The sequence below is a fragment of the Fusarium pseudograminearum genome, chromosome 1 (assembly GCF_000303195.2).
Source record: "Fusarium pseudograminearum CS3096 chromosome 1, whole genome shotgun sequence".
NCBI lineage: Eukaryota > Fungi > Ascomycota > Sordariomycetes > Hypocreales > Nectriaceae > Fusarium > Fusarium pseudograminearum.
In genome coordinates, this window is record NC_031951.1 from 356,928 (window position 1) to 375,056 (window position 18,129).

At 45.3% G+C, this 18,129-nt stretch overlaps 7 protein-coding genes across 7 annotated transcripts, besides 2 other annotated features; 2 read left to right on the forward strand and 5 right to left on the reverse strand.

Moving 5' to 3' along the window:
• Positions 1 to 293: 293 nt before the first annotated feature.
• On the reverse strand, positions 294 to 1,343 carry FPSE_10054 (uncharacterized protein; the record flags this gene model as incomplete). The annotated part of the gene is made up of 2 exons (XM_009263171.1): positions 294 to 1,167; positions 1,216 to 1,343. 2 exons carry the CDS (start codon positions 1,341 to 1,343, stop codon positions 294 to 296), a joined length of 1,002 nt encoding a protein of 333 aa, XP_009261446.1.
• Positions 1,344 to 1,383: 40 nt separating this feature from the next.
• Positions 1,384 to 3,813, forward strand: FPSE_10053 (uncharacterized protein; the record flags this gene model as incomplete). Its single annotated transcript, XM_009263170.1, has 9 exons — positions 1,384 to 1,416; positions 1,714 to 1,720; positions 1,758 to 1,811; positions 1,876 to 2,116; positions 2,417 to 2,566; positions 2,625 to 2,959; positions 3,012 to 3,313; positions 3,392 to 3,557; positions 3,635 to 3,813. The coding sequence occupies 9 exons, from the start codon at positions 1,384 to 1,386 to the stop codon at positions 3,811 to 3,813; spliced, it is 1,467 nt and encodes a 488-aa protein (XP_009261445.1).
• Positions 3,814 to 4,880: 1,067 nt separating this feature from the next.
• Positions 4,881 to 8,792, forward strand: FPSE_10052 (uncharacterized protein; the record flags this gene model as incomplete). Its single annotated transcript, XM_009263169.1, has 10 exons — positions 4,881 to 6,605; positions 6,656 to 6,670; positions 6,721 to 6,906; positions 6,957 to 7,320; positions 7,417 to 7,694; positions 7,753 to 7,793; positions 7,851 to 8,097; positions 8,157 to 8,267; positions 8,323 to 8,407; positions 8,467 to 8,792. The coding sequence occupies 10 exons, from the start codon at positions 4,881 to 4,883 to the stop codon at positions 8,790 to 8,792; spliced, it is 3,378 nt and encodes a 1,125-aa protein (XP_009261444.1).
• Positions 7,183 to 7,234: a repeat region.
• Positions 8,596 to 8,689: a repeat region.
• A 320-nt stretch (positions 8,793 to 9,112) lies between the features above and the next one.
• On the reverse strand, positions 9,113 to 11,137 carry FPSE_10051 (uncharacterized protein; the record flags this gene model as incomplete). The annotated part of the gene is made up of 1 exon (XM_009263168.1): positions 9,113 to 11,137. The coding sequence occupies one exon, from the start codon at positions 11,135 to 11,137 to the stop codon at positions 9,113 to 9,115; it is 2,025 nt and encodes a 674-aa protein (XP_009261443.1).
• Positions 11,138 to 12,151: 1,014 nt separating this feature from the next.
• On the reverse strand, positions 12,152 to 12,796 carry FPSE_10050 (uncharacterized protein; the record flags this gene model as incomplete). Its single annotated transcript, XM_009263167.1, has 1 exon — positions 12,152 to 12,796. One exon carries the CDS (start codon positions 12,794 to 12,796, stop codon positions 12,152 to 12,154), a length of 645 nt encoding a protein of 214 aa, XP_009261442.1.
• Positions 12,797 to 14,968: 2,172 nt separating this feature from the next.
• On the reverse strand, positions 14,969 to 15,901 carry FPSE_10049 (uncharacterized protein; the record flags this gene model as incomplete). Its single annotated transcript, XM_009263166.1, has 2 exons — positions 14,969 to 15,506; positions 15,558 to 15,901. The coding sequence occupies 2 exons, from the start codon at positions 15,899 to 15,901 to the stop codon at positions 14,969 to 14,971; spliced, it is 882 nt and encodes a 293-aa protein (XP_009261441.1).
• Positions 15,902 to 16,738: 837 nt separating this feature from the next.
• Positions 16,739 to 17,501, reverse strand: FPSE_10048 (uncharacterized protein; the record flags this gene model as incomplete). Its single annotated transcript, XM_009263165.1, has 2 exons — positions 16,739 to 17,336; positions 17,386 to 17,501. The coding sequence occupies 2 exons, from the start codon at positions 17,499 to 17,501 to the stop codon at positions 16,739 to 16,741; spliced, it is 714 nt and encodes a 237-aa protein (XP_009261440.1).
• Between the last annotated feature and the right edge of the window lie 628 nt (positions 17,502 to 18,129).

The following is an 18,129-nucleotide window of genomic DNA, read 5'->3' on the forward strand; positions in this document are numbered from 1 at the left end:
TATATAAAACTAGCCTTTGCTGTTACTCTTAATTACAAGAATTTACATAAACTATTTTTAAGCTGTGAATTAAACTAGTCTAGTACTTTTAATTGTTCTTATATCGTTCTAGAAGTCTCCTAGACAGTCATCCTGAGATGAACCTAATCTAGGTTCACATTCAAGCTGTACGTCTACTTATCATCATCTGCTCTGTTTATGTCTCTTTGTATCTAGATAGGAAAGATAGGAATAAATCTTTCTTTACATATTGGGCACTTATACTGGACACTTCCAACTCAGTATCGTCTTAATTATAATGCTGTTGTAACGACCGCCAATATAGTCACTATAGAGGGAAGTGCAATTCCAAGATACAGCTTTCCAGCAGAACTCTCTAAGTATCCAATGTTGGAAGAATCATTTGAAAATCCCACTGTTCGCAACCATGTGGGCGTATTGTCCTTTAGACTCAAGGTATCAGAGTGGTATGCATCTAGCACACCGGAGAAGCGGACACGCAAAAGGCCACTGACAGTAATATGTTCAGATGTCGAATTCTCATGCACATTTGATGTTGAGTGAAAAGAAGCGTCCAGCGTAAAATTGACCGTTTTGTTGTCAAATTGGATGCTAGTATGAGGGTATTGGAATTCGCCCAAGGCCTCGCCCTCTGGGTCACGCAACATGGTGACAAGGGCACCATCGGCCTGTTTGGAGGAGTCACACACTGGCAAGCCGCTTAGGATTCCGAAATACGATGGGCCGGCGGGGTCGCGATGAGAATAAAGTGTCCCACTGATATTGTAAGCTCCTCCAGAAACTTGGCTGGTAGTGAAGTTGAAAAGATCAGGGCTGGAGCCACTCTCTGGGCGCCACGGCCCGCTGGACTTATGATCAACTAACGAAGCAGAATATATGGGATGCGATAAGCCAAGCTGCCGCCATTCCCACATATTCTCAAAGGTCAGGTTGGAAACATTGAACGGGGGTGAGATTTGTGGGAGAAGCGTCAGCAAGAAAATAACAGAGTTGCCCCCAGAATTCCAGTGGCCTCGTTCAAGGATGCTCAGGACAACATCGAACTTGGTGGTATACGTTTGGTTCTCCAGCTGAGGACACAATGGTTTGCCAAATTCCCGACCGAAAAGAAATTCTAGCTCTACTATTGCCGTTGCATTGTAGTAACTTTCGGCAGTCAGCTTCATATACATTGATCCGTAACGCAAAACTCACGATCCAACCCAGCTATAAAAGTCACCGAGGCCAGTTATATTGCGTGGCCGATAGTTAGTTGATGGGTCGTAATCATCCTGAGCAAGACTGAAACCGAAAAGAAAAGTCAGAATAGCGTATATCTGCATTTTAGTTTGATAGTATATAATCTAGCGACCGATAAATAATATGCGTCGTAGTGATGTTTATAAAAGGAGGATCGTAAGTTATACTAAAGGTTGCATAATTTCCCTTCCCTGTATGCATCCAGATAGCGACCTTCCTAATTGAGTGTTTGTTGGTTCTGGCGGCGGCGATTTCTTCTTGGAGTATTCGAGTGAGACGATTCTAGTGGTTGGTTCAGTGGAAGCAAATTAAACGACTTGGTAAAGGGCCGGCATCCGCCTTGGCTTAGAAGCATCTTGGCATAGTATATAGCCGCCGAGGAGTAGCTTTAGGATGTGGTATGAATTCGGATCTCGGAAGAAGTGTATTAAAATTATGTTCTGATAATAATAGGCTCAGGGTATAGTGACTGGCTCCATGATATCAAATAATACAAGTCAAGAAGCTGCCCACAAAGAGCATTCCTCAATACCCCACTACTCTCCCTGTTTGTACGCAACATCGTAGGCGGGAGTGTTGACATTAGAACCCAAAGAGTCTACAACGCTCATGCAGACCGAGCCTGCCTTGGTGTACTGTACACCACTGCATTCAACATCCTGTGCACACTTGGATGCGCACTCCTCGAAACTAGTAGCACTGAGATATTTCTCGCCAAAATAGAAGTCGAGCATGGTGTCGCACGCGATGCTGAAGCTGACACAATTGGGTGCCATGTGTGCGTTCGGGATGTTTTTCCAGGCACGCGGATTCTCTGGGAGAGGGGCGGCGGTACATTTGCTGATGGGATGCGCTGGTAAGTAGGTAGTTATAAGCCTGTCACGACTTCGTACGCGCTTAGGTGATAAGCGCAGGCGGTGACATCAGCGGACTAGCCGTAGTAGGGTTAGCGCTAGGTAACCCTTCGTCATGTGAGAAATTACTAATTTGACAACCAAACTCTCCCTCAGCTTTTTATCGGTAACTTTCCTTACACATCATTCGAGCCTTCATCATCCATGTCGTTTTTATCACGGATACGGTCTCGATTAGTTAATCGAGCGTCGTTGCGACCACGTGTATTTAATAATCCCAACTTTATCCGAATTCCCGCCAGCGACAAAGTTGAGGAAGAGACACTACCAGACTATCTCCCAGCGCGTTATTACCCCGTGCGTATCGGCCAAGTCTTTATCGATCGTTATCAAGTGGTTGGGAAGCTTGGCTTCGGCGCCAGCTCGACAGTTTGGCTCGCGAATGACCTGAGGTAACTCAAATGCTCCGCTCCCACAATTCGTGACCCCAGTACTTACTCAGCAATCTAGCAAAAAACGCCATGTCGCACTCAAGGTCTTCATACGCTCACAAGCACTTGGGGAGCATGTCGAAAATGAGATGAATATGTATAAGCGCATGGAGCAGTGCGCATCCAACCACCCAGGTCGCAGCGCTGTCAGGACCCTGCTAGACTCTTTCCAAATCAAGGGTCCGGATGGCGATCATCTTGTCCTCGCGCACCCACCACTCTTGAACAGCATCGAAGCAACCATCCGTCACAGTTCTCCTCGGAGGCTTCATCCCTTTGGCGCGCGCTACGTCTTGAAAGATCTTTTTATGGCGTTGCATTATCTACATTATGATTGTCAAATCATACACACTGGTAAGAGTCTATATACCCTCCTACAGTAGTTAAAGCTGATCAGTGCTGGTAGATATCAAAGCGGACAACATTATGTTCAGTATCACGGACCCATCTGTTTTCACGGAATTCGAGGAGGAAGAGATGCGCGATCCTTGTCCTCGGAAAGAGGTAGATGGGAGAACCATCTATACTTCCCGCACAATGAAACCTACTGACAACATCGGCCCACCGGTATTATGTGACTTTGGTTCTGCCGTGCTTGGAGATTCCGAGAACGTCGAGTGCGTCCAGCCCAACGTCTACAGGTCCCCAGAGGTGACATTGGAAAATCCATGGGATTACAAGATTGATATCTGGAATGTCGGCTGTATGGTACGTTCTCTTGTGACAATCAGATATTGTCCGTCGAAAGAGAGGGTCATCGGAGTAGGGCTAACGACAAGACAACAGGTTTGGGATATCTTCGAGGGGAACCAACTCTTCCACGGTATAGACCCGGAACATCATGAGTATCGACGAAGGGCCCATCTCGCTGAAATTGTCGCATTACTCGGTCCTCCGCCAAAGGAGCTCCTCGCTCGGGGTAAACTTGCTCATAAGTTCTTCTCAGATGAAGGTAAGAAAGATACCACCATACATCCTATTTCTGGTAAATCTTGGTTTTACATATAACTAACAATATTGACTCTCCAGGCACATTTATTGGTGGGATAGATCTGCCAGCCTCGAAATCGCTAGATGAGATCGAGACACTTCTCGAAGGAGACGAAAAGAAACAATTTCTAGAGTTCATGCGGAAGATGCTCCAGTGGGCTCCAGAACGACGAAGTACTGCTAGAGAGCTTTTCCAAGACGCTTGGCTACAGCAGTAGGCATGAAGGAAAGGCTACTACACATTTCAGGCAGTTGACCAAAAAATACCAACCACTCTGTATGTACAACTCATGGCAATCAGGGCCGATTTGCTAGAAATAATAATTCCACTTCTTGGTCCTATTGAAACGTTCCACTGGCAATTATATTCCATTGTGTAAAAGAAATACAGCCTGAAAATACGAACTATCAGAAGTTTAATATATTAAATATGGTATATAATCTGACCCTTTTCTTACCAATTGTCGTCAATTGGTTCCGCTTTAGACTCAAGGTATCTGAGTCTATCCTGGACCTGAATAGAGCGCCAAAGACCTTCCAAGGGAAGCGGCACTTGGAAACTAGTAAAGGATTGCTCTAGATGACTTTACCTACCAGATGACAGCCCGTATTAATTTCCGAGATATTGCTTCCCGAAACTATGCTTTGTCTTGTAACCCAGATGCCTGACTGGGTAATCCAATCGCCGATCGAATTGTCAGCACAATATGATTTCCACTTTCCGTGCTTATCTTGCAGTCACTAACGACCTTGATTGAGTGATAGCTTCAGCTCTTCATGCCAGCTGAACCTCCCATGCATATACGAGGCGGGGTAGATATGTTTCCTTATCGACCTCCTAGTTTCTTCACACCCATGTTAGATTGAGGAAAATCCTAAGTGGTTGGGACCTGATGCCAAGACCAGGCTGCGAAAACAAATCCAACATTAAATAGTCAGATGATTATGCATGAATACGAGTTATTGATTACCATGCTTTCCAGCTTACCAGGTATCATGCAGACTTGGTTTAAATGCCTCAATGTCTATGTTTCGTAGCCTTCATCGGTTGGGAATATAGAAATGACAAAGGCATCATCATTTGGCAATGGATGTAAAGTTCACTTTCCGAATTATTCATACAACTTGTTTTTACTTTTTTATCCCTGGATACTATCCCCTTGTTCTCAAGATGGCCCACCTGTTTTCTAGGACACCTAGGGGTGATCCGGCTGCTGTAGGAGAGGAAGAAGCGCAGCGACAGCCCATGGGAACCCCAGCCACTGGAGAATAGCGTGATGACACCATGCCAGCCATCAATAGTGGACAACAACAGAACGACACAAGTAACCAAAGCAATGGCGGAAGCTCAAATGCCCTGTACACACTACTCCAGGCGGCATCAAATGACAACGATGCGATGCATAACCTTGGCTCGAGTTGGGAAACTTTAAAGACCATGGTCAATGTCCCTTTCCCAGATGATGAGAATAAAACATCTCTCCACCTAGCAGCAGAGAAAGGCTTCCAAAGGGTGGTCAAAAAATTACTCGAAGACGGCGCAGCGGACTCCTCCATGGGTGACAAGGATGGATGGAGGCCATTGCATTTCGCTTGCTCAGCCGGTCACGAAGCCGTGGTTAAAGAGTTGCTTTCCCATAAGGCCAATCCAGAGCTGACTGACAGTCGTGGGTGGAATGTACTTCACATAGCTATCACCTATGGCCAGTCCGATACTTTCCAACTCATCGTGGAACGCTACCCTCAACTTCTCGAACAAAGTACAACCAAATCAGGTATGACGCCCTTACACATAGCTATCTGGTGGAGCAACGAAAAGATAGTCAAAGTCTGCCTCAAAAACAAGGCAGATATAAGTGTCAGGGACAACGATGGATGGACCGTTTTGATGATGGCGGCGTATAAAAAAGAAAAGGGTATAATGGACACATTGATCGAGCACACCAAGAAGAAGAAGAAAGACACCAATATATCCGATCATCTCGATATCAGCGATAATGAAGGAAAGACTTGTCTCATGGTAGCATGTGAGGAGGGGTGGGAGCAGGGCGTCGAAGACTTGAGCAACGAGGAAGCTAGTTTCGATCTCCTCGACAATCTTGGACGTACAGCATTGCATTACGCAGTAATGTCTGGGCATCTTGCTATCATTGAAACCGCTACAACAAAAATGAAGTACGAGTTTCTTCTAATGGTAGATGCCAATGGAAGGTCGGCGTTCGACGATTTTGATTTCAACCAGGCCGCAGACCAGCAACAACAGACCCATCTTGATAAAATCATGAATCATTTTGTCAAAGACGTTTCCACTGAGAATCCGCAAAGGGAGATGTTGGAGTGGGCTGCTAAAGGGCCAAACAGAAGCAAAATATTTCGAATGTTGGTCAAACGACTGACAAGGGATGATATATTCGATAACATCGATGCTAAGGACCCGACCATTTTCGAACAGGCAGTTCACTCGAGGATGCCATGGGTCCTCTGGATTCTCATAGATAACTTCTCTGTAACGTCAGAGACCTTGGAATCAGTTCAGAGAGCCCAACAACTTGCAAATAAGTTACTTCAGTCAGACGGCAAATCGAAGAAGCTCGCAAGAACCGAACATGGGGATGAGAAGGACGAGAGCAAGCAAGATCCAGACAGATTAATTCTGTTCGACATGCAAAACTATCTCAGCGACTTTGCAGTGGCAGAAACCTACAGACGAAGTTTGTATAAGCCCATAAAACCGCAAGAAGGAGTGGATAAGGTACTGCGCGGATTCAATGTCACAATTACTCAATTTTTCGACCGGCGAATCGACAATTCTCAGCACAAAACCAAATGGATCAAACAATGGCGGCCGGTTCAAGATGTGATTTATGGCAAAGGTCCGAAAAGAATTGCCGAGGACGCGATGAAGACACGGCTACCCTACCCACAGGATGGCTCCAAGTCCTCCGACGATTCCAATGACAACATAGAGATTACGACGCAGTTGAAATGGATTCACCTACCGGTGACTAATGTAAGGTAGCATTTACTCCAGGATCGACAACAATCACTAACTAGATATAGATAGTTTGGATGGAAGTAAGACCGAACAAGACACAGAGGACGTGGCAAGTATTGACTTGATACAGGACCTTACGAAAAGGATTTTGAAAGAGAGAAAGTTGTCTACAGAGCAGACACAGAGCTTTGCATCATTCTTACGCAGCAGCTGGGTTCAAGTCCCCGATCGCACATCTGCTTCACGGTTCATGAGGCCTCTCTATGTATCCAAATCAAGCGATGAGACGAGATCTCTCGCTGTCTCTGCAGCTTATGTAAGTTTCATTCCAATTTCGTAATTTTATCCAGCTAACAAAAAGTTCAGATGCCATATCTTTCCATGTCCAAATATATTCCTGCCTCATCTGCTAGTGAAGGAAGCAAGGGGGAAAGTTTGTACAAACAGCTACTAGAGGCTTACAAAGATGATGTAGTTCACCAATCGGCTACACTGGATGAATCGTACTATCATTTTGGATCAGATGAAGCGTCTAGAGCAGACCAAGATGCCCGCAACAGGACACAGGTTGTCACAAAATACCTGAATGGGAAAAAAGAAGAGGAGGAGGTAAAGAACGAGAAGAAGGAGAAGAAAAAGAAAAACAGACAAAAGAAAGAAGATGAGCAGCCCAGTGGCCCATTCAATGTGGTAAGAGTTAAACAACTTTGGGTTTGGACCATTCTGGATGGTAAGTTGCACAAAATTGATCTCCTTTTCCATTTGTTTCTCTGCTAAAGTTACCGTTTCCCTACAAAGTGGGTTATCACTGCCACTTCTCATCCAGTTGACGAGGTCCAAGAAGATGACCTCCCGAAAGACTTCTTGAATCATCCCGCCATACAAGAACAGATTACAGAAGCACCATCTCAGCCGGAATTTACGGCTCGAATCGCAACACTCATTGCCAACTACTGTGTAGATGCATACGAAAGAAAGAGGACCAGTGAACAGGTCGACCCCAGCCAACGCAGCGATGACTCGAGTTCCAATAGCCACATTGTTAGAGAAGAGCTTTCCACTCGCTCAATTCGTCAGCTCTTCTCCGATATTGTCAACGAAAATGTTAGTGTTATCTATCCACTCATGATCTCCAATCAACAAATTACTAAATTATGTTTAGGCGAGAGAAGAGAAGAGACTCTTCAGTGATTGTCATAACTTGTACTTTAACCATCCTCTAGTCACTGCTCATGAACTATTCAGCTAATATAAGCACAGAACACGGTTGCGGAAGGAAGGAAATGATGGCAAGCTGGAAGGTATTCTTACACAAGCTTCGCAGTTGGCGTGCGACATCAAAGACCTCCGTGACGAACTCAACATGCTACGCAGCATCGTCAATTTCCAACTGACTGTTCAAAAGGAAATGCCTGGGAACACCAAAGGTTCCAGTAGTATTACGGGGCAGTACTTCTCTAATGATCTTGAGGAGCTAGAAAACGTTGCCAAAAGGACACAGGAGAGCGTGAGCGAAAATTCCTATCGTCGGTAGTTCATAATCGAGAAAGCTAATATCTAGTACAGGTCGATACAATCCTAACCCTCGCTGAGACTGAGATTGCGAACGATCAGGCACGACAGGCTACGAGACAAGGAAGGACCATGATGGTGTTTACAGTTGTCACCATCCTATTTGTAGGTCGATCAACTAAGTGAACATAGGTCTCCCATGCTGATAGGTCTACTTTAGTTACCACTCTCCTTCCTTTCGTCCCTATTCGCATTAAGCGACAAACCATTCGCTGAAACCCCCAGCTGGGTTCATGTTATAATCTGTAGGTTTCCCATCACGCGTTCTATAAAACGCACAGACATAACTTATCAATTTTTACAGGGACTGTGTCCTTCACATTCCGTGTTCCCGTTGCGTCTATTGCTCTATTCTCGGACGCTGCTGCGAAACAATGGAACAGAATCTGGAGCCCGATGGAGCAAGTTGTGACAAAGCATTGGTGTGATTTTCAGGAGAAACAGGAGGATAAGAAAGAACTGAAGGAATTGAGGAAGGAACAAGACGAAAAGAAGAAGAAAAAGGAGGCACGGGAAAAGAAAAAGGATAGATTGAAAAGGACACTGGCCGAAGCCAGCAGGGCACTGGACGAAATGGATAGGGAAGAGGAAGGGCTCATGAACAACCGACCTGATATATCTCCTGTTTAAGGCAAAATTGCATACGGACTTTTTTCGTATGCATTTCGAGCAGTAGTGCTAATGCCCTATGTACTATAGATGAGCCACGATATCTAAGCCTACTAACTAATTAAACGACATATCAAATAATATACAAGTAGGCAAGAAATGTAATAAAATCCAAAAGTATGATTTATGATGGAAACCTTATCTTCAGGTAATAAAATCAAGATCTGTCTGAAGTCCTATCCTGGTTTATTATCTGAAGCAGCTTTCGCGTTGTTCCCAGCCTTACCTATAACCGTAGCCTTTTTGCGCAAGATGACGTTCGCCCCCGTCTTCATACATGATTAAATTACAGGTATAAGCTTGTAGTACTCAGGGTTACTGAGAATATGGCTGTTGTCTGCTGCCTGTGAGAGCAACATATAGATCAAGGTGGCGCGGTAGACAAGAAGATCGTCCAGATAATGCTGGACTTGCTCGGTCGGATACTTGAAACTATCCCCATCCTTCTCCCAGAGCTCCATAATGTTCTCCATATATTCTAGAAATCGGAAGGTCCTCCCGCCGGGTGCCCACTCCGATAACCCTTCTTTCCCTTTGCAAGAATTGGTAAAATACTCATCCACTGATAGCATTTCAGATTGGCGATTATGATCATAGTCCTGTAGTTTGCGAACCTGAAGTGAAATCAGGTTGGTGATAGACGATAAGGAATTAGGGGTAATTTCACCGTGGCTGTTAATCGTCTCGTCAATGTTGCCGCGTTCTTCTCGCGTGATGTCGCACTCGGTTGGCCACCTTCGCACTCCCTGTGTTCCTTGGTACATTTGCTTACATGTTGCCGTGGTGAAAGCAAGGGCCTTGATCCGACAGACCATTAAATCATTCTGCTCATTATCTTCAATCCATGAGTCAATACGATCAATTTCTCCCCGTATCATATTGTCGTCAATGAAATACATTCGGGTTGTACGAATCGACTCTGGCCTTCCCAGGCTAATCGTGTACTTAAATGAGTAGTCCTTCAGGTTTTTGTCCACTCGGAAACCCCGGCGACTCTGTCTTCCCAATCCTGGAGCAGTGTTCGTTCCTGGTCCACCTCCGCCAATCATGTTCTCGCGGAGAGAGACGTCCGCTTTCATGCAATAACGACTCTGAATTACTAGAAAAATAAATTTATCACCAATGTTCGCCAGTCTTTTGGGAAAGAGATTGATTCTTGTGCGCGGTACAGCAGCTGCAAGTATCGATATATCTCCATCGCCAATTTTCAAAGGGTCATACTCCTCATAGTCGCAATCGAAGGCTCCTAATCTTTCAGCGTAGCAACATTCGAACATTACTTTTCGGTGATTTCGGACAACTTCTTCTTGGGAAATACGCCTCGTTTCACAGCCGCATCTAGACCTATAGATTGCACGATTCAAAGATACCGAGATAATCTCCATCCTCTCGGCAGACCACCTGACCGACTGGATAGGGGGGGTATGTATGAATGAGGGAACAGTTAAATGTCTAACACTTTGTAGACAACCTTGACCATACGCTACTTTGGCGAGTAGCTTGTTTGCGGGTGGGCGATCGTACATCCCCCTCATATAGTCTTTGAATAAGTCGTTCTTAAATGGACGAGCTTGGTCAATTGCAGCATACACGCCTAGAAGAGGATGGCTTCGAAAATTGAGATCCAGGTATTCCCCCTGTATGGAAGCTTTGTTCGCAATATCCTGACCGGTTGAATTAAATTGTATTCTGCCAGCCGTGATTGACGCAACAATTATTAAATCAGCAATGGTTGAATAAGCAGGAGCAGCTGCTAAGTCGGACGGCAAGTAGTCTGTTCCTTGTGGATTTGTCTCCCATAACTCTGGATGGTGTAATCCGGCATGAGTCAATAGGCGAAGCCATGTTGCAGGGAAATAATCAGAGGTTTCTTTTTTGATGGGTTGAAGTTTTGAAAAGACTAGGTCGGGGTGAAAACGATCTTCATTCCACTCCAGGCGAGTGGATGCGCCATCCCGCGGTGGTTTCATTTTATCGAGCAGGTTTTGGATCCTGATTACAGGCGTTTGAGCGATTGAGCGATAACGCAACTCAGACCAGTCGAACTTGCGTTTAGAGAGAGTAGCCCAGGTACCAATAGCATATTTGCTGCATTTATGTCTACCTGGACCAGCTGCTAGAAATCCTTGAATGATGGCAAAGAAAGCAAAGGCAGCTGCAATGATGCCGATGACGAGGGTAACCACGAAACTAGCAGGATCCCAGTTGAAAGCGCTGCTGTCTTCCTTCAGCTGTTCGAGTATGCTGGCGGTAACACGTAGAAGGCATTCGGTCGCATTGAGGTCGTTGCAGTTTAGATCAGTCATTGTGAACAGATAACTCAATGTTACGACCTAGATAGTATTCGGTGATTGATTGACTTTGAAATACGTTTCATAGAAAGTTGTCAAGGGGAGTTTGCTGCAGAAAATTACCGCGGCTGTGCAGGCAACGCTGAGATCTGAATTGCGTAAGATGTAAGGTTGACACAAGGCATCTTTTGAATCAGGCTATGATGTATTCATACCCAACACCGGAGAATAACCGAAATGTATTAACAGCCTTTCTTCATTGGACGGAGCATTTCACTGCTTTTTTATTATACAATAATAAGGTTCCTTATGCCCTACTTTCTATGACTCTTGATATACAGGGAAGCGAAAGGCAACATTGTCTTCAAAGCTGCACTAACTAACAAATTCATTCATATTATTCAATAAACAGTTGATGGCACGTAATATTAGAGCGCTGTATCTATAATCAAATGAGCTTTGCTAGTCAGCAGGCAGTAATAAATATGTACGAAACTACCGGCGAGGCAAAGACTGGGCCCAACGCCATCAATCCGGACCGAGCCGTCGTGGTCTAGTTTACGAACAACACTGACTGGGAATTAACCTGGTGAGACTCTGGAGTCGACTACAGAGAGCGAAGTGAGCCTGCACCTGCTACAATCGCGCCTCGGCAACGGGGGAAACGAGCTTTGGAGTCTTGCGGATTCTAGACAGGATGCAAGAGGTGTATGACATGGGTATTCAATGATGGAACCAATATCGAGCTGGGATATGATAACCCATACTATGGGTCTAACTCTTATTCTTGCAGTGTTGGTTCAAGTCCGTGTACTGTCAGCAGGGAGAGATGGGGGATGGGAACGTCACTCTGATTAAGTTCATCCTAAACCAGAGCTAATGGGGTCTGATCGATGACTAGAACTTGACCAGAGGACGAAATGCGGAAAGGGTCTTGTCTTATTGAAGTTGGCTACTCGGATGTTCCCAATTTATAGATATGCTAGAATAGGGCATCCGGTCCAGTACTACGCCTTAGCTGATATAGTGCTAATTAAACAATGCCTGGAACCATTCCCAAGCATCCTTGAAAGTAGCCTTCACATCCTCCCAGCGCTGCTTGACCGTTTCCCACATATTCTCAAGCCAATCGATAACAGCCTTCAAAACAGCATAAATCGCATCCATCGCTATCTTCCAAAACGCCAGGAACCCGTTAGAGAGTTGAATCCAGAAGTCGGTAGCCGCCTCCTGCTTATCATCGGGCAGTTGGTCAATGAGCGTCTGAGCTCGATCAAACTGCTGGTCAATGATTTCAGCTGATTTCTTCTTAGCTTCTTCTCTGGCTTTCTCCATTCGAACCCTGGCATTCTCTTTGCCAGTACTGCCGTTCTTGATCGCATCAGAAGTTGCTTTGACGTCGTTGGCAGCTGTCTGATGGTCTTCAATGAGCTGTTTGCCCAGACTCTTCAGCCTTTCGCGTTCGTCATCAGACTCGAGCTTCAACGAGTAGGCTTTTTCGGGCTTCTGGAAAGACCAGGTGTTCAGGCTCTTGAGGTCCACCCCAAAGGCTGAACGTTGGACCTCAAAATACGCATCGAGGTTGTTTTCCTCGAGGCTAGACCGATAGAGGGCTGCAGTCTCTCGGAGTTTAATTTCCCAGGGGCGCGCTTCAGTGGCAGTAGTGGTGGCCATAATGACTTTTCTCAATAGTCAGTGTCTGTACTTCTGTACAATGTAGGTTGTCTGATATCAACCAATGTTGAGGGACTTACATAGTTGTATGGGACGTAGTCGATATAGTAGTAGTGTGGTTGAAGATTGCAAAAGGAGTTGATGCTATGAATTATATTTTGCCGGTATTTCTGGCCTTCTTATAGCTCTTTTGACATACATTAAAGTGGACTGGAGGTGGAAGGCCACTTCATACGAATGACGACTGATGGCAAAGATCGTCAAAGCCAAGGACAGGTTACGAACAGTTGCGGTGTAATTACCTTTGTAGAAAACAACGCAACGACCGTGTTTTCGCATGGTGTAGTATGCATGTCTCAGCTATACTGTCAAAACAGGAACTTTACGGTTCATCCTACCGTCATAAGAGAGGATCTGCTCAAAGGAACGCATCCCGAACGTGCATTCGTACAAATTTCATACAGGCTGATATGACTATCTTTACTAATAGTAATGTCCAATGAATTATACCTAATGTCTAGTCAGAGACGATGAAAGGTTTCACTATCCATCTTATCCATCTTGTGTTGCCACGTTTCATAAAAGGTTACAATAAGCCGTAGTCTCCATAGACGCGTATGTAGGCGTAGATCATGATAGGACATCAAATATTACCGTCTTTGAGAGGTAAGTCCGTAAGAGATAGTGATGAGTGAGACACGGGAAAAGATCATCGTCTCTTCAGCAAGCATGAACCCCTGTCACGCATGCCTGAACATATCCAAGACAACAACTTGGCACAGCAATTCCCTGCCAGGAGTCTATGGGCTCTCTTGGTTGACTATGTTCGCTTGCCTAGAACAGAGCAGACATGTTTATCTCGCTCAAATTTGCTTGTTATTGGCTATACCGTCCCACTGCACGCAAATACGGAAGACAGCGGCTGCGATTTCTAGTCCTCTGTTGGCTGTGAAGTATCAGGCCCTGTTCAGAGACCACCGTATGTGCATTCACCTCTGAGTTAATTTCCAGACTTCGGACGTTGCCAATCCTCTCTCTATCCTGTGTAAACAAAGCGAAGGCACGGAACTTGACAAGCCAAAAGGAGGCCAGGAGCTCGACTACCTGACTTGAACAGTAATGGCACGGACGCCAAGGATCGAGAGTGGGGAGCTGAAAATCGACGGCAGCTGAAACCCAAAAAGGGCAACTTTCATGAACGATCTCAAACTAGTTATACCCTGGTTCGGGCCGCCCCGTTCGTGGAGATCCATTAGTAGGCCTCATTTCCTGTGTCAAGACAACATTAACTCCACCACATGTTGTGACGATGATGCAATGGATGTGATCGAGATCTTCAAAGCATTGGGCTGTGGCATCTTGACAAGATCCAGTATGGAAGAGTTGTGGGTTCCAAGGTGTTGATCCATGCCAAAACAGGCCAGTTGAATGAGTCCATACAACACTGCTGACGACGGAGCTTGATAAGGCTTTAGTATCAGCATGAGACTAACATTGGAAAAGCAACACTACTGTGATAATGCCGACAATCAGTTGCCCTTTCATCTTATCACGTCAGACTCTCGTTAGTTCATCGCGCATTTGAGCATATAGTTCGTTCAGCAACGCATTGACGGGTCCATAAAACGACTGTCGAGTGACAGAGTAGAAATAACAACTAAACTCAACAAGGCGAATGTGTGGTATTGGAAAGATAAAGAAGGCGTTATCAGCCTACTCCACGTTCGCCTCAGCTTGGCGCTAAGATATGGAGAAAGCATTCTTGACGTATTAAGGACAGAATAGATACACGAGGTGAAGTCTGTCTTCTTGATGAATTATAAACAAGACAAGTCGGGATCATGTGGCTGTGTTCAGAACCGTGTTATTAGCTGGGTAAGAATTATATCAACTTCTGCTTGGCACAGAAGCAGAATTCAAGACAAAAATCGCTGTACAACTGCACCAAGGTTTGGGGCTCAATGTTGTGATTACAAATCCCATGGATAAGCCTTTGTATGTTTGCAGATTATTTGTTTGGGCATATATATCAGAATAGCCGTTTAGTTATTACATTCTTTAGCTAAATGAGACGTGTACTAAGTGACATATTATAACGAAACCAAAATCATCCTGCCTTTCTGAACAAGCCCACGCTGCTGTAACGAGTGATTGCGTTCCCTACCGACATTATCACCCCCTGAGTCCATTTCTCGGGATCTCGACAACCTTATCCGAAGTTTCTGTAGTATCCGGAACCTTGTAAATCTGTTGATTCCACAACTGCCCGCTTTCGTCGGCATTGTTGACTCCCCGGGTGGCCTTGCGCCGCTTCACAAACCACCACAAAGCTACAAGGAGCATGATCACCATGAGTCCGACAGCAACACCTATGCCTGCAGCAGCACCGCTACTCAAACCGCCACCGCTACTCCCCGGATCTTCATCATCATCTCGGTTGTTTGAGTTGGAAGTCGAGGTGGCAGATTTGTCCGTGGTGCTGCTTGCAGTAGAAAGTTCAGGAGGCAACGTCACTCCAGCGCTTCGCAGAGCCGCACGTGCTTCAGATTGAGGAGAAAAACGAGATATATCAGATTCCTGCCAAGCAACCAAAATCGGATTTGCGTAGTAAACCGTAGTGCTGGTGACAACGCTTCCATCTACAGTCTCGACTCTGGAGGTGCTCACGCTCCGGCACGAACTGTCGAATCCCGATATTATGGCGACATTCCTAGATGTATTTTAGCAATGGAGGATACACATGAGTACAGATTGTGCTTACGATGGACAGCATGCAGCAAAGGTTATTTCGGGTGCATTGCCACGAGTTGATATCGATGTTGAAACGTAGACGTAGGAAAGAGGGCACACTCCTGGAGAGTACCAATTTACCGAATAGTACTGATAACTCTTATAACTCAAAGGGTAGCATGTCGGTTTTATGGCGCCATCATCGAACTCATAATACACTGAGGAGCCCACTGTTCTTGTTTTGAAGGCATCGTCTCCTGTGCAATCCTTGTTTGGTGTGAAGATGGTTGTTAAAGGTATTGAAGGCGTTGGAGATGCCCTTTGTGTTCTGATTGCGGTTACAAAGGCTACTGATGCCCCTTTTGGTAAGTTCATTGTAAGTGTTGAAATTTGTCGATCGGTTCGTGAAGGGAGTTGAGGGATTAGGCTGCCGGGGTTTTACTCGGTCACGTTTCTACGACGTGTTGATATTTGAGACTTCAAGGTGAGTTGTAGGAAAGGAAAGGAAACCAAGAATCAGGCTGCCGGCTGAGCAAGTTATATTCCCGTCCTCAACCCCTGTGTGCTTGTAATTTGTGGCAGATATCCATAAGCATCCTGCACTCGTCCCTTGATCTCAATTGGCAGTTGCCCACGCCACGTCAACCTGTCTGACATTATTACGAATCTTTTTACCCGAAGTTGCACTTTATGCAGCCTCTTTTGCCTGTCGAAGGTTGGTATTGGTAGCCGACTTTTCAACCCATGCAAGTTTCAGCCATGTCTTGCCGTTTCCCCCTCCTCAATTTCCACCGAAAAGGCCAAGAGGTTGTTAATAGGAAGGTCTGGTTTGATGAGCATGTAAGTCCAGAAGATATTGACATGCCGGCCATGCATGCAATGGGAGGGGCTCATCTTTCGTCAAACTTGACAAGAACGCTCTATGAGCCGAGATAAATACTCAAATTAAGGATCTCTATCTAGGAAGAACACGAACATGTACTTTGTATCCTCTTGTCGTTTACTTAGACTCTAACAATGATATTTGTAGATAAGTTTAGCTAACGTTGAAATAGTTACAAGCTAATGTAGCGGTGGCATATCACAATTGTGTACGTACTGTATCAGGCTCTCATGTATGTTAGGTAAAACGTTAATTAGAACCATGTTTAGCTTATATAAATACACGCATCCCAAGCAATGACTAGTAATCATGTGTTTTGATGGCTCATATCAAGGAAGCTCAGTTCTTGGTGTCACGCCAGCATTCACTGGCTTGTCTACAATACCTGGTGGTTTATACATCTGTTCATCCCACGTCTGCCCAGTCTCAGCAGTATTCTTATCCTTTCGCAAGACTCTGTATCTTTTCGTAAACCACCACAGAAATCCCACAACAGCCATACCCGCGATCGCAGCGCCGACACCTATACCTGCCGTAGCCCCAGTACTCAAACCATGACTGCCGCCTTCTGAGCTTTCATCCTGGTCTTTTGTCTTTGAAGTCGATGTGGGAAACTCGTTTGTGTAGCTTATTGAACTTCGATCGGACGGCAATGTCGAGCTGGCAAACTCACTTGCAGTTTCTGTAAAAGGATCCGGTCTTAGTGATATTTTCGCCCGTTTAAGATCATATACTAGTGCCGATTTGGGATCGAAGCGCGAAAGATCGGAATGCTGCCATGCTATCATTATTGCAGGCACGTATATATCAGTTGTTGGGCTTATACCGGGGTATGCCGCCGTAAAGGTGAAGGAGTCTGCGATATCTCCAGTCATAGATCGGTAGCACACTACTGGTTGTAAATTATATACAGCAGTCGGGACATCACTATCTTCCTATTAGCCTCTGGTCGCCTTGATAGCAGTTTCAAACCTACGAAAGACAGCAGATGGCGAACGTGGTAGCTGGTGCATTGGTATGAGTTGATACAGCCGTCGCTGCATACACGTATCGATTGGGGCACACGCCTGGCGAATACCAATCGCTCTTCATATTAGCTTGATATTTCTCATAGCTGTCTGGATAGCATGAGGTCCTTTTTTTCTGTTGGTCGAAATAAAAGCCCAGCATGTCGCCGTCTCCATCATGAAGTGTTCCATAGATCGAGTGCCGCGTGCAATCCGAGTCCGGAGTGAAGACAGTTGTCAATGGGAGAGAAGACGGTTGGGTGAGAGGTACTGGAAATTCAATCTCGTCAAGTGTTGATATTTCAGCGTTTCTTATGTATCAAGTATCAGATTTCAGAGACGAGGAGATGAAATAGTGATAGGAAACCAGTAATGGCAATGAAGAGAGTTTTGTTTCTGGCGTTGGGCATCCCGGCAGTTATATTGTATTTTATTGCCTGTCCGACCACCAGTCCGTTATCATGCCCTGTCGTTCCCTTGGAATCAACTCGTCGAATCATTCGACCATTCTGGCTATCTCACTCCTGGACAATTGCACTTTCTGCAGCCTAATTTGTTTTCTCCTCCTGCTAATTGGCAGCGATATCTTGGCGATACTTGGCATTGGTAGAGATGTTTTCAGCTCATGCATGTTGGACCATACTGAGTCTGATTTCTCCTCATTTCTGAGACAATATTAATAGGATATTGGCGTTGATAGGACGCCTCAAAGA